This window comes from Eucyclogobius newberryi, unplaced genomic scaffold (assembly GCF_026437365.1).
Source record: "Eucyclogobius newberryi isolate DKJ021-1_F unplaced genomic scaffold, fEucNew1.0.hap1 SCAF_10, whole genome shotgun sequence".
In the NCBI taxonomy this organism is placed as follows: domain Eukaryota; kingdom Metazoa; phylum Chordata; class Actinopteri; order Gobiiformes; family Gobiidae; genus Eucyclogobius; species Eucyclogobius newberryi.
In genome coordinates this window covers 21323285-21339604 of record NW_027315724.1, presented here as the reverse complement: position 1 = coordinate 21339604, position 16320 = coordinate 21323285, and the positions used below count along the sequence as shown (strand labels likewise).

At 42.9% G+C, this 16320-nt stretch overlaps 1 protein-coding gene across 1 annotated transcript in view; it reads left to right on the top strand.

Annotated features, from left to right (window-relative positions):
• LOC140369491 (cGMP-inhibited 3',5'-cyclic phosphodiesterase 3A-like) overlaps window positions 1–16320 on the top strand; it is a 38422-nt gene that overhangs the window by 18939 nt on the left and 3163 nt on the right. The window contains exons 2-9 of the mRNA XM_072456855.1: window positions 1869–1919; window positions 11800–12048; window positions 13597–13742; window positions 15097–15209; window positions 15287–15524; window positions 15628–15701; window positions 15804–15997; window positions 16075–16212. Of these exons, the coding sequence (XP_072312956.1) occupies window positions 1869–1919; window positions 11800–12048; window positions 13597–13742; window positions 15097–15209; window positions 15287–15524; window positions 15628–15701; window positions 15804–15997; window positions 16075–16212 (1203 nt within the window). The remainder of the gene's footprint in view (window positions 1–1868; window positions 1920–11799; window positions 12049–13596; window positions 13743–15096; window positions 15210–15286; window positions 15525–15627; window positions 15702–15803; window positions 15998–16074; window positions 16213–16320) is intronic.

Genomic DNA, 16320 nt, shown 5'->3' with positions numbered 1-16320 from the left:
TTCTGAACGAAATATATAAATGTTGTTTGTTTGTTCGGGATTGGCTCCACAAACATGTTGATCACATATTTTAAATTGAATAATTTTGAGGCTTGAATTTTTTTCTTATTTTTTTTTCTTTTTTCTTTCTTATCTTTTATTCTTTCTCATTTTTTTATTTTTTTTCTTATTCTTATTATTTGTTTTATGTATTTGTATTATTTATTATTATTCATTTTTCACTGTGGCCCTCAGAGGCAACCGTTGTTGTGATTTTGGGCGTTACAAAAATAAATTGAATTGAATTATTTTAATATAAGCATAAGAGAAAATGTATGTGTGTGTTTGTAGGCATAAGTGAACTTAAACTTGTACATCCATGTATGTATAAATGTTTTTTTTCCTCTCATTATTTAATTTTCTTCCCTAAATCCTTAAATATAAATCAACAATAAATAGTAAAAAAAAATAAAAGAATAATTTTGAGGCGATTGTTTTCAGATTTTAGATTTGAGTCAAAGAGCCAGATTTTCCTCTTGATTTCCTTGTATTTTGCCATAAAACAACCAAACTGTAGATTCGTAGATGCTAAAACTGATCATTTCTATTTGTGACTAGACCCTAGAACAAAAGGACATGATTTAACATGATTCATCTTATAGCTTCCTTCCTCATCTATATTAGATTTTATCGGCCTGTAGAACGTTATGACGACGTCTGAAACTCAAATTTAATTGCTGCTTATTTATGTCGACAGAAACGTACGGAGAGGCCCAGGAAATATTTCTACTACATCATTCTCACCTGTTTCCTGCTGAATTCTAAGCATTTTGATGTCATGTAAACACAATATATTGCTATACGTCAAAGCTAATGTATAAACGAATACACGGTTTATACAGCGAAAACTCAAATTCTGACAGGGATTTTCATGGCTTGTACGTTTAAGTTAACTTTTCTGTACTTAAACTTGGTGCGTCAAAATTGTATATTAAGTATTACATGTTATCATCGTATTATAGTTTGTTTTTACAGATTAAAGCTTGTCTTTTAATACATTTAACAATTAAGTTCCCTTCTGAAACTGTTTTGACACAATTGTTGAACCTGATAATGCTTTTAGATCAACAGAGGAATAATCTTAAATCCTGTATTCAGTCAGTAAAAAGGCTCAAAATGACGAAACATCTACTGAAAGAGTTTAAATTGCACTTTTGTGGTCAATTTGAGCACATTTTTGATGCATTATGACAATATTGTTGGTAATTATAATAAGCTAATGCTGAAAAATATATAGCTGTTCATTCGTGTAAATATCGCTCACCTTTCCTGCCATTCCTTAATAATCGTTTCTCTTTTTTCTCATGAATTCTATCTACTTCACAAAGTTCATTATGCCTATACAGTATACCGTATTTTCCAAACTATAATATATATGTTTTTTTCCTTCTCTATTATGCATTTTTTGGCTGGAAAATATGGTATGGTGTGCGCCGAGATGGTTTAAATTTCCACTCAACATCGTCAACTCTTCTGCTATCGTCTTCTCCACGCAACTGAAATATACGTCGATATTTCACTCATTTGTCTGAGGTTGCGGCTGAGGAAAATGAAAAGCGTAGCACATGGCAGCGTGCAGGGAAAAGGGGGTCGGGGAGGGCGCTCGTATGTGGTTCATCCAGGCCTGCAGCTGCGAGCGTGACGTGGTCCTCTGCTCTTCCTTTATCTGCTGCGTCTGCTCTCCTCATGAGATGATGGAGGGAAGGAAAGGAGAGGAGAGGGGGATGAGGGAAAAGGAGGTGCAGCGGGAGATAAGTGCTCGTAGGATCAGCTGTGTAGTGTCAGCACAACATGTCTGACAGCCTGTTTGTGTGCGCTTGTGTCTGCAGATGATGGGCCAGCCAGAGTGGGACTACAAGAGAGCACTGGGCAGATCTCAGGTCAGTGCGCCACAACTGTCACGGAGCATGAACATCTGCAGTTATCTACACATTATCTACACATGACTCACATGTGCTGTATTTTAATGGTCAGGTGAGGGGATGGTTTACAGTTTGTATCGTTCTGATAGTCGGCGGTGAGCCTGATTAATGTGTGTGCATCGCGGTAATTGATATGCGTAAATTTAAACTATTAACGCCTCTTCTTACAACTCATTTACATGTCAATACGAGTCCGGTAAACACGGACACAGCCATAAACACTTTACAGTGGCCAATGAGAGAACAGAGGCAGTGTTCACAATACTTTGGTATCGCTCCATGTGCTAAACGCTAATTTAGGGGAATGAGAGAAACAAAGCATGAAAATAAACACATTTACAACACTCAGACTACAACTCTCCACTGATAAGATTTATTTATATCCTGATTCTAAACGATTGTCCATAATGAATACAAGCAGTCACTCTGGAGCTGCATTCAGCTTCACTACAGCGTCTCACACACACAGACAAACTACTGCACACAAAACATTGAGCTGTACTAAATATTGATGCATTAATTTGTCAGTAAATTGAATAGATTTGTTGTATTGTTAGTACAAGCAGTATAACAATGTATAATATGCCCAAGAAGAAGTAGTAAAGGCTAAAGTGTGTGGATATATCTGAAGAAGACAAAATGAACGTTGTTGGAGTAAAACCTTTGCAAAGCTTTACAAACTGAATTGATTTCAGTCCCAGTTTCCTGCTGCTGCCTGTTAAGTGCATCGATGCCTTTGGTCATCAGGCATCACCTGGTTTCACAGGAAACACTGCACAAGTTGTGGGCGTTTACTACAGCTGAAACAACTACTACATCACAACATTTTATGATAGTTTGACTCACTTTGATCTTTGTCCCTAAAGTATCTTAGCAACCCAACTCTAGCGACACTTGCAGGTCGTTCCCTCATCCAACTAGTGAACATTTGCAATTGGCAGATGCAGAAGCGAGGGGTGGGTGAAGATAGTGAGCGAGAGAGAGAAAGCACAGCACGAAGCACCAGAGGGGGAGAGGCTGAGAACTTGTTTGCAGGACTAGGCAGGGTCCTAAGTCCACTTTGGAATAAAACGCACGCAAACAAGGAGAAACATTTTCTTACAGCGATCTAGACTTCAATATCTTGGATTTGGTTTTCGAGAAAAAGAATGCAGAGAAGGCACTCGGCGAGTACAGTTGTACACGGCCCGGACGGTGCGCATCATCCAAAGAAGGTGGAGTATTTGCTGGGACGTTGTGTGTAAACAGAGTAGCACCTGGGCCGTGTTGTGATGTGCTGCGAGCGATGGTTTAATCTGTGGGACGCGGCGGCTTTAAATAGGACGACTCCGAGCGCTGTCTAAATTAGGCTTAGTTTTTGGGTCAATTGCGCATGAGAGGGATGGATTTTTATCAGCATGATTCTTCACGTAAAAGAAATTGCTACTTTCAAAAGAATTTTGTCCTGGATATTGTGGATAATTAGTTTTGAAGGCCGGTGTTTTGCTGTGATGAAGAAGCATTGATTGATACGACAAACATCGTAAAATGTTCATTGTTTGATTTTGAATATGTGTTGATATTGGTTGGATGACAGATGGACATTTTAGTTATCAATACATTCATATCTGCTCACTCTATAATATTCAAAAAGACTTGTTTTTCCAATGGTTGTTTTCTTAGTCTTGGTTTTGTACATTCGAATAATAATCTGTACAATTATTTCTGCATCCTTGACGTTGTAGACCAGGGCTAGTCAACATAAGGCCCTGGGGCCAAATCAGACCCTCCAAGTGATTTAATCCGGCCAATGACCCATCTTCCAAATATAAACATTATTTATACATCTTGTTTACTGGTTTAATTCTGGGTCAGCACTAGATTAGATCTAGTTTGATTTTGGGGTTAGCACTATTATTTATTATTAGGCCCGAGCGCCACAAGCTGGCGAGAGGCCTATTAATCTCGTAAGGCCGTGCGAAGCACGGCTGCGAAAGTGCGCACGTAGTGCGCACGAAATCGAGCGCGAAGCGCTCGCCCACTTCCAAACACTCACTAACGCACTCCTTCACTCACGCACGCCCCGTGCATACTAATTAGTAGTAGGAAAATGGAACTTTACCGTTGTAAACGGGCGAAGCCCGTGCAAAAGTGCGCACTAAACGAGCACTTTACATATAAGGCACTCATTTGCGCTAAGTAGCTCACGAATACATTCCCCATCTCTTGCATGTTCCGTGCATATAAGCATGTAATGCAAAAATTGAACATTATTACTGTATAGAGGGCCAAAAACACAAAGTGGGCGGAGCCCACTCAAAATTAACGAAAGTACCCGTCAGTGACCAGGGACCCACACCATGAGGTAGGAAAGCGCGAGCGCTTTCCGAAAATGTATAGTTCATGATATTTGAAAAATGGGAAACATTGTTTTCGCATCGGAATATTATTCTTTCTTTCTTTCTTTCTTCTTCTTCTTCTCGGGACCAACCCCCCTATTTTTCACCCAGTGAACATTGACGAAAAGTCACAAAAATTAGCACACCTCTAAAAATCGTGCCTCTCTACATTCTGGCTATTTCCTTTTTCTAAAATTAAAAAAAAAATGGCGCGTCAGCGCCCCCAAATGTACCAAAAATGCATTGAGAGATGGGAAATGACCCAAAAAAAATCTGATCGTAGAATCATGAAATTTGGCGCAGAGGTAGATGGTGACAAGAGAAGTAAAAAATATTATTACGGCAACGCCGTCCGCCCAACCCAATGTCGGCCATATTGCTTCAAAAATGGCTAAACATGACTTCGGAGTTTTTCCAAACGTCGTACTTTTACGAACTTCTCCCAGGGCGGTGGCCCTAAAAAGCTGAAATTTGGTGAAAATGCTACTGAGGAGTGGGACATCAAAAGTTATCCAAATTACATTGATACCTGTCACGGTCTCTGTGCGGCGAAGCCGCAAACTGTAGCAAGAATTTCAGAAATCTCCCAAATTTAACATTTCTGCCGTTTGCGCAGATAAAGTCCGAATTGCGTCAAATTAGAATCAGTTGTTAAACTCTTTTCCCTAAACCTACTTGAAGTGAAATAAATTCATTTGGAGCCACAGCGCCCCCTACAGATTTTATATGGAGGTTAAATATTTAGTTTTGCGAAATTATATGAAATTTGACACACAACTCAATTTTGGCATCCCCATCAAAAAAGTCAATGAGACCCATGTCATAATTGTTATGGCGTTGCCGTAACGATGACCGAAACCTTCCATGTTATTCCAATGGGGAAATCGCCAGAACATGTTTACACTTTAGACTTTCACGAACTCCTCTTAGGGCGTTAGACATATTAACCTGAAATTTGGTGAGACTCATCTTCAGGGGTGGACCATCAAAAGTTAACCACATTTTTATTCAAAGAGTCACGGTGTCTGTGCGGCAAAGCCGCACATTTTGCCAAGAATTCAAAATAAAATTGCTTTTTGATGGTAAAACAAAGGGGAGAAGATGTGACAGCGTCACAGATTCAGCAGTAGATGTAATAAAAGGACAATTGGGGCGTGGCGGCGGCGTGGCGAGGGCCGATCATTGCCGCTTGCGGCTATATTTTATTTTTATGTTTACTTTTACTTTTATTTTTACTTTTGTTTTATTTTTATTTTTATATTATTTTATTATTTTGTTATTATTATTATTTCATTGTATTAACTCAATTTACTGAAACAGTGTTGGTGATATTTTGTTACATTAGTGGCGTGTTATGCACCTTCGGCCCTGAGGCTTCGGCCTGCCAAAAAATCTGGCCCTCGGGAAAATGAAGTGGAATATCCCTGTTGTCGACCATTACATGTTATTGACCTTATTTGCCCCGCCCACTCTTCCCTCTTTTCCCACTTTCGTTATAATGGCACTTCCGGTGCAGCAGGAACTCCGTTGGTTTAAATGGAGCACAAGGGAAAAGTCTTGCCGCTAAAATTATGCTACAAAGTAGATTTGTGTAAAATGTCCAATGTTCATATGAGTCAGCAATCCCTGGGCGTCCCGAAAACGGCTTTTTAGTCCGTGTAGAACTTATTTTCTCTCAAGATCGGCAGCTCTATGTTAAGTCAGTGTAGTGTTTTTTGCAAAGTTGAGATTGCATCCTGCTTTATCCATTTTGCATATGGAGTTTGTTGCACGGCAGCGAAGTACGATTCGTTGGCTGTTGTCACCCCCAGAAAATCCCAAAGAAATCCAAGTTTGAAGCTTTAAAACAGGGGTGTCCAAACTTTTTCACAGAGGACCGCATTTTGAAACTTACTCAGAGGAGGGGGACACAAACAACCCAACTTTGTCTAATTTGTTGAAGGACAAAATGAATCAATGGAAATTTTGCATTTGACATAGTTTCAATGCCTCCACACCTTTTAATAAGACTTGGAACATGAATATTAGGTTGGTATAACATCAAAATGCAAACATCAAGAATTTTTTTTTTCAAAGTACTGTTTGGACCAACTTAGCAGGAAGCCGGAGGGCCAACAAAAAATGGTCTGAGGGCCGCATTTGGCCCCCGGGCCGTAGTTTGGACATGCCTGCTTTAAAACAAAGGTCTCTGAGGTGCTGCTGTGTATTAGACTGTTTTTTCTGCTCTATTGACATAAATGTATTGTATTTACAGTTGTTAGCTTCCACTGTAGCGGCGCTCAGCTGGCCGGCTCCACTGAACTGTTCTTTTTCACTTGAGTGGACATGTCCTGCCTGTGGACTCAGCAGCCCCGCCCCGCTCTGGTCGCTCTGTCCATCTCCATCTCGCTCCCTCTTGTTTCCTCTTTGTGTCTGTGTCTCTCGGCCTTCACCATCTGCCTTCATGCCTGATCTCCCGGGTCCCTACATAACTCCGGACAGGCTCCTCTGGGACGGAGCAGGGCGCTCTGGGGAGAGTAAAGGCCGGGAGGAAGTGGAGAACGCTAAAAAAGTTCACACTGGGAGAAATCCAAACTGTAAGATCTAAAAATAATCATGTTTTTTGCCTCATTAGATTGTATCGTTTCTACCAAAAAAAGCGTTTCAATAGGTTGCATTAATATGACATCATAATATTACATGAGACAATAGTTTTAATCCAGACGGAGGGACGCAAAAATGAATATTGTTGTAATACCATGAGTTCTTCGGTCACAAAGAGAAATCATCAGGTTCAACATTTGTGACTTTTCCTTTTCCTGGATATGTCATGGCAAAGTTCACGGCAAACAATAGTGAAGGTGACTCTCTCCCCGTCTGAAGACATCATCACATTCTATATTCTAAGTAAATTGTCTTCTGTCAGTAGAACATTAACGTTTCACAATAGCCTCAGAAAGTGGTGCCGTTATTCAACTCCAAAAGTCTGATTATTGTCAGTCAAAAGGACTTTAAGACCTGAGATTAATGACAAGTTTGTGGAGCCAAACCTGAATAAATGATGATGAGGTTCAACATTTTGGATATTTCTTTCAAAAACAGTGAATCTCCCATATTCTCTCCATACATTGGTCTTCACCCCACGATTATGACATCCTCGTTCTAAAGAGTGGATGCAAAAGAAAGAATCTGTTATCCACACGTTGCCTGACCCAGTGTGAGGCGGGTTGAGAAACGGAGAGCGTCAGGCATGACAACTTGGCAAATCAAAATGCAACTGCTTCACTTGAATGACCAAATAAAATAAATGGGATATGAGAATATTTATGCTATGCCAGACGAGCGCATTGTTGTAGGGGACAGAAATCACTCATGAGACAAGAATGAGACAAGATTTTGACATCATTTATCGATAAATCGTGCTGTTCAGTCCAATTCTTTCTGTATTTTCCTTCAGGGCAGCACAATATATCACAATATTGACTGAAGCTTCAGTTGTCGTCATCTGGACTCTGTTTTTAGAAAAGCAATAGGTGTTTCAGATAAACTACAACTGAATCTTTTTCTTCAATGGAACACTCCTGGACAAATGAGGGATTACACCGACACTGACTGAAGCATAAATCAATAATACCAAGCACATATGCACAATCTTGCTGTCATTTTACATTGCGAGATCCTAATGATGAGTGAAATGATGTTGCCTGACACAAACTCACCTCTCATCGTGATGCATCATGGTCTTTCTCTGACGTTACAGTGCATTACTTATGGGATTAAGAGCCACCGCTGTGTGTATTACAGTCAAAGTGGTGCTCTCAGGAGGTATTTCCCACCACGCGTGCCTCTATGTTCAGCCCAGCTCCTCCGATGCCCACGTGAGTGTGTGGCCACAGATGATTTTTGCTCATTGACCGTTGCTCCCCCTGCTGTCTCCTGTGGGCCCCTGTGCTGCGAGGGATCGATAACCTTTTCCCTGGCCCCTGTACAAATGTGCTCTTTAGCATTACATCAGCTCAAACCATGCGTGCGGCGGCACTAGAAACGCCGCGGTGAATCAAGGCGCGCTGTATCAAAAATGTAGTTATTTCAGATCTGTCACATTTTTGCACATTTTGTCATTTGTGCTTGTATTTATTTTATTAATTTTATTTATTGCAAACTGCCCATCCAATATTGTAGATATCTTTCTTTTATTTCTTTTTGGGGAAAATATGATGTGTTCCCACCATTGTGGAGAGGAAAACCTACTGAAATTTCTAACCTACTGTAAATGAAAATGTATTTATTTATTTAATATGGACATAGCATTTACATTGGATGAACCAGATGAAATGTTTTAAGTGCAAAATAAGCTAATTTTCAACACCTGTCCATAGGAGGCCTTTAGAATTAAAACAATACAACATTTACAGACTATATACAATACATTTCATTTTATACATCACCGTATGCACAGTTCTGTTCTGATTCCAGCTACAGTTTCAAAACACCTAATAAAGATACTCATGTCAGTCTGTAAAGCACTGATACAAACAATAGGTTCATGATATAAAGAAGAGAGAGACGCACAGTGGACGGGTGTCTATCTGCACCTGACACGCGCTGAACAGAGTCCATTACTGCCAGGTAATGGTTGAATGTCACAATAGCAGGATGTCATAAAGCTCTGGAGTGCTCTAATGGGTTTTGTTCAGGTTGAGGTGACACTCGCACACACCCCACTCTCTCTGTCACACACACACACAGACACACAGACACACAGACACACACACAGACACACAGACACACACACACACACACACACACACACAGACACAGACACAGACACAGACACACAGACACACACACACACACACACACACAGACACACACACACACACACACTTTTCCTGGAAACTTAATGTGCACGAGCTCAATCCGTTCATTTATCACCTCCCGGCCCTGAGCTCCGACATGTTTGAAGAGCTAATACGATCTGTTTAAGGCAGGGAATCATGAGAATCACCTGTCACTTTATCCACTGTCGTTAAACTTTATGTACTTGTTATCACCGCCGTTCCAGTTAGGAGAAAGACAACAAACCCAGTATATCACTAGATGGGTTTCAATAACGTGTGTTTTTATCAATTTATGCACTTTTGTCGGGATGAAGCCAGTGTCTTTGGGAAACAGAAAGCATCTCGTTCACTGGAGAGTGGATGTGGCAAAGGCAGGGGTTGTTGCCAGTGAGTAAGTGCGCCCGCCGCCAGCCTCGGGGGCCCGGGCAGATGGGCACGCGCAGCCTTACAGTGTGCCATCATGTCAGATCATTCAGGATGCGTGTTGGCACAGTTGAATAGGCAACGAGGATGCATGAAAAGTGCAGGGCTGACATCACCGTATGCTCACGTATTCTTGTTATTGTTCCAGAAACATGTGATTGACAGGAACGTCATGCAGACATGTAAATCCGTACATTGAAACCAGCGAGCTGTGTCGGGATATTGCACGCTAAATTTGTCTATGTTGCCATAACTAATTTAATTATATTGGCTAGATTTGTGTAACAACTGGTTCGAAGATATATTTTTTTTTTTGACCCGTAGTATTTACCGTATTTTCTGAACTATAAGTCGCACCTTTTTTCATAATTTTGGCCAGGGGGGGAATTTATACTTATATTTATACTTATATACTTATACTTCTACTTCTACTCCGGATTGACTTATATGTGATATTATGTGTTATTTTCACACTTGTAACCACATTTCATACTCCAGTGCGACTTATATATGTTTTTTTCGTCTCTATTATGCATTTTTTGGCTGGTGCGACTTATAGTCCGGAAAATACGGTATTTGAATGGACGGTATAGGGTGAAATAGGAGTGAAGAGTAGACATTCAGCAAATTGTCAAGAGCCAGGAAACAATTTCACTGAAATATTGTGACCATGATTGTCGATAGTGTCTTCATGCTAGCATTTGTTAGTTTATGGTGGAAATTATTTAGGTCTTAGTGAATTAATTTATTCAAATGCTTCTTGATTTAATTGTAGCTTCGTCCGTTAAAAAGTAAATCACAGCAGAGTAGACCCAATGAAACAGTTGTAGCATCCAATGTGTGTTTATAATTGCTGCAAAAGCCTCACACCCACAAATAAGCCCCATAGTGTCTTTCCCGGAGCAGCCTGTGCTGATGTCCTGTGCCTGTGCTGATGTCCTGTGTCTGTGCTGATGTCCTGTGCCTGTGCTGATGTCCTGTGCCTGTGCTGATGTCCTGTGTCTGTGCTGATGTCCTGTGTCTGTGCTGATGTCCTGTGCCCGTGCTGATGTCCTGTGCCTGTGCTGATGTCCTGTGTCTGTGCTGATGTCCCGTGCCCGTGCTGATGTCCTGTGCCCGTGCTGATGTCCTGTGTCTGTGCTGATGTCCTGTGTCTGTGCTGATGTCCTGTGCCTGTGCTGATGTCCTGTGTCTGTGCTGATGTCCCGTGCCCGTGCTGATGTCTTGTGCCTGTGCTGATGTCCTGTGTCTGTGCTGATGTCCTGTGTCTGTGCTGATGTCCTGTGTCCGTGCTGATGTCCTGTGTCCGTGCTGATGTCCTGTGCCTGTGCTGATGTCCTGTGTCTGTACTGATGTCCTGTGCCTGTGCTGATGTCCTGTGCCTGTGCTGATGTCCTGTGCCTGTGCTGATGTCCTGTGTCTGTGCTGATGTCCTGTGCCTGTGCTGATGTCCTGTGTCTGTGCTGATGTCCCGTGCCCGTGCTGATGTCCTGTGCCTGTGCTGATGTCCTTTGTCTGTGCTGATGTCCTGTGTCTTTGCTGATGTCCTGTGTCTGTGCTGATGTCCTGTGTCCGTGCTGATGTCCTGTGTCCGTGCTGATGTCCTGTGCCTGTGCTGATGTCCTGTGTCTGTGCTGATGTCCTGTGCCTGTGCTGATGTCCCGTGCCCGTGCTGATGTCCTGTGTCTGTGCTGATGTCCCGTGCCCGTGCTGATGTCCTGTGCCTGTGCTGATGTCCTGTGTCTGTGCTGATGTCCTGTGTCTGTGCTGATGTCCTGTGTCTGTGCTGATGTCCTGTGTCCGTGCTGATGTCCTGTGTCCGTGCTGATGTCCTGTGCCTGTGCTGATGTCCTGTGTCTGTGCGGATGTCCTGTGCCTGTGCTGATGTCCCGTGCCCGTGCTGATGTCCTGTGTCCGTGCTGATGTCCTGTGTCTGTGCTGATGTCCCGTGCCCGTGCTGATGTCCTGTGCCTGTGCTGATGTCCTGTGCTGATGTCCTGTGCCTGTGCTGATGTCCTGTGTCTGTGCTGATGTCCCGTGCCCGTGCTGATGTCCTGTGCCTGTGCTTATGTCCTGTGCCTGTGCTGATGTCCTGTGCCCGTGCTGATGTCCTGTGCCTGTGCTGATGTCCTGTGCCTGTGCTGATGTCCTGTGCCTGTGCTGATGTCCTGTGTCTGTGCTGATGTCCTGTGTCTGTCTGCACGTTGTGTCCCTCAGTCGTCCGGCACCAGTGTGGTGGTGGACATCGCGGTGATGGGAGAGGCTCACGGCTTGATCTCGGACCTCCTGGCTGACCCCTCTCTCCCCCCCAACACCTTCAGCTCTCTGAAAGCAGTGAGCAACCTCCTGAGCACACAGATCAACCTGCAGCCCCTGCACCGACCCCGCCTCCCCGCCGACCAATCGCACGCCTGCTCCGACTCAGAGGAGGGGCCGGAGAAGATGGAGAGACTCGCCATTCCAAAGGTGCGCAATTTACTGTTTCTTATGTCTTACTTTCTTCAGCTTTACTGCTTCTGGGTTTGACTGTTTTTGGCAGGAGAGGCACGGGGACTTCTGACTGTACCAAATGTACTGTACTGAATTACTAAAACTGGAATAGTAGTTAGCAAATTAGCAACAGCTTTTAAATGTCCTCTATTTTTAAGATATTGCCACTACTGTATAGTATTTTTTTTATAGGAAATGTTTTTTTTACTTGATAAAAGAATATGCCAAGACAGTTTAACAATGTAAATTAGCGTAATTAGATTGAGATTAGGTTGACAAGAAAGAGACAAGATTTTGACTTAATGTATAATAAATAAATGGTGAGGTTCAGTTCACAAGTTTGGCCTTACAAATTTTGACTTATTATAATTCAGATTTCATGCTGTTATTTTAGCACCGCTATCTGGAACTACGGCTTCTCAAAATGTGTAACTCACCAGTGCTTAATACTTTTTTGCCCAAGCCAAATGTAAATATAGATTTAATTTACTACAGTACAGTACAGTAAATAATGTTTTCTATGCTAAATCACAGCCCAAAAAATGTCAACATGGTTATATAACTTAAATGCTGTCAATGCATCCAGGAAATAGAAATTCCAAGATATTTTTTATTTGCTTTTGACAAAAATTATGCAAAGGAAAAATCATGCTTAACAATATCTTTGTGTTCAATAGTTATTCCTCAGGATTAAACCTTTGTGAAGCGCATAAGATCTGACTTATGCAAAACCTAAACTTGTGAATCCTCAGAAATGTTTAATGTTTTACAAGTGCCGGCACGTTCCACAATGTATGCAGGCACTTTAGGCAAGAAGCCACAAACTAAATAAAGCGTGTGATGCAATGCAAGAACGTCCAGCCGAGAAGGGATTACCTTTAACTATGGATGAATACACTCAAACTGCCACTCCGTGTTCAAACACTTCCCCATCTTTACATTTATGCCAATCAGAAGTGGATTTGGAATATACAGCCGTAACAATTATTAATATACACAGAAGACAAAAGCTTAATAAGACGCACATTAAACATTCATTATAGAAACAGTACATTATCAGTGCAACAATAAGTAGAGCATGGATTTACATGATTTTAATGTGAGATTCTTGCATATTTTACTAATAAGAGGAAACATAACCAGCAGAACAAATTTGTAAACTTTAATGTGTCAGCATTTTCTAAAATGTGATCCTATACTGCCCTCTAAGTTCTGCTTTTGTCATGTGTTATAGTGTCAGGAAAGTGTATTTACTGACAGGACAGGCACAATTTGATTTAACAATAATAATAGTAGTAATGATAGTAAAGATAATGATAATAATAATAATAGTGATAACGATAATAATAAATCAAATCACTTTTAATTTCACTTGAACTTCTACTATTCTAATTTGTACCTATAATAAGATTAATCACAACATTATATACCATTTTAATTTAGAAACAAACTTTCACTGAAAAATTATTTCACATTTTTGTTCAAAGGATTTTTAAATGTCTTCTTTGTTTGACATGATCTCAGCGTCTAAGAAGAAGCCTCCCTCCAGGATTACTGCGGAGAATCTCCTCCACCTGGACCACCACCACCTCAGCCACAGGACTGCCCACCATCGAGCCCGGCCCTGTCAGGAGAGAGCGCTCGGCCAGCATCAAACACAGCACTGACAGGTAACACGGCACTGACAGGTAACACAGCACTGACAGGTAACACGGCACTGACAGGTAACACACACAGCACTGACAGGTAACACAGCACTGACAGGTAACACACACAGCACTGACAGGTAACACAGCACTGACAGGTAACACAGCACTGACAGGTAACACAGCACTGACAGGTAACACAGCACTGACAGGTAACACGGCACTGACAGGTAACACGGCACTGACAGGTAACACACACAGCACTGACAGGTAACACAGCACTGACAGGTAACACAGCACTGACAGGTAACACACACAGCACTGACAGGTAACACAGCACTGACAGGTAACACAGCACTGACAGGTAACACACACAGCACTGACAGGTAACACAGCACTGACAGGTAACACAGCACTGACAGGTAACACACACAGCACTGACAGGTAACACAGCACTGACAGGTACACAGCACTGACAGGTAACACACACAGCACTGACAGGTAACACAGCACTGACAGGTAACACAGCACTGACAGGTAACACACACAGCACTGACAGGTAACACACACAGCACTGACAGGTAACACAGCACTGACAGGTAACACAGCACTGACAGGTAACAAACACACAGACAGGCCAGGCAATATGTAATTTTCCTCAGAGTCCGAGATGGTTCATATGGCACTAACATGTCCAAGATGTACTTTGGTGCTAGGCCATGGAGAGACTTGTACACAAGCAGTCTACTATCTGAGCCACAGGGGGCAGTGCAGAGACTTGAGCTGTGATGGTACTTCCTGGTTCTAGTCAGGACTAATGTGATGGTACTTCCTGGTTCTAGTCAGGACTAATGTGATGGTACTTCCTGGTTACCATCACAGGACACACACACAGGACACACACACAGGACACACACACACACACACAGGACACACACACACACACACACACACACAGGACACACACACACACACACAGGACACACACACAGGACACACACACACACACACACACACAGGACACACACACACACACACACACAGGACACACACACACACACACAGGACACACACACACACAGGACACACACACACACACACACACAGGACACACACACACACACACACACACACACAGGACACACACACACACACAGGACACACACACACACACACAGGACACACACACACACAGGACACACACACACACACACAGGACACACACACACACACACACAGGACACACACACACACACACAGGACACACACACACACACAGGACACACACACACACACACAGGACACACACACACACACAGGACACACACACACACACACCGTATCATCTACAAACACATATCTGTCCCATGTAAAACAGTGAGTCCTGGGGTCACTCTGTCATGATGACCTTCTCCAAGAGCCGCTCCCTGTCGGCCTCCTGTGCCCCGTCCATCACCAACCACCTGTACATCAAACCACTGGGAAAATCAGGTGAGAGCCCCAAACGTACTTCCAAAACCACACGGGGGCCACGATCTGACTCTAACGTCGGGCCCTTGTCTTGTCAGGTTTCCCCTCTTCCAACGCCTCACCTCTCGGCACCCCCTGCCCCTCCCCTCCGGCCCAGGGCACTCCAGTGACCAGTCCCATCATCAAAACGTGTTCAGTGCAGCTTCCAGAGCCTTTGGGGCCCCCCATGGAGCACCCACCTTTGGCCCCCAAGAGCCAACACCGAGCCTTAACCCACAGTCAGAGCGCGCCCAGCTCCACCACGCCTCACTGGGGGCCCCCATCCCTCTGTACCAGGTTACACTTTGTACATTATCAAAAGTAAACTCAAGATAAGCAGGTTTACCTTCGTTTTTTCACATGGAAGCTTCGTTTTTAATTATATTTTTGTTATTTTCAGTTGTGGCAGACCGTACAACAGAATTACTAATGGAGTGGAGCCGGTGGACAAAGTAGACAGAATACCCAATCCAGGTAAAAGGTTTTTTACAAACTCCAGTCACTGAAAACGAAAGCAATCGATCTGAAAACGTGATTACATCAATTGGCTCCTTAAAACATTTCTTTCCACCCCAGATGAGCGAATAGTAGCATCTTCAGACTACGACAGCACCTACGACAGCACTTACGAGACCAACCACAGTGACAGCAGCGATTTTGCACCCAACGAAGAGGATGGAGAGCCCAAGAAGCAGTGCGAAGGGAAGGACAGTTGCCGGCAGTGTCCAGCAGAGGGCGTTGTACTGCATCCATTACTGCCATCCTCAGAGGTGCTCAGTGAGCAGTGGATGAAGTATGATCTTAAATGTTGCTTTGCATTGATCTAACATGTGCTCCATTCCATTAGGACAAAGTCATCCCGGCCCACGAGGGTCCACTTCTGGCTGGACTAGGGCCTTTGTTGAATCAGATCAACAACTGGAATTTTCCCATTTTCAATCTGGTTGAAAAAACGAACGGGAAAGCCGGCTGCATTCTCAGCCAGGTAAACTTCCTCTTTAGACCCGGACATTCTGTTATTTAAGAACTAAAAAAGGAAACATATCTTGTAACCACCATTAGCAGCCAGTGATGTGTGTTTGTTTTGCTTGTT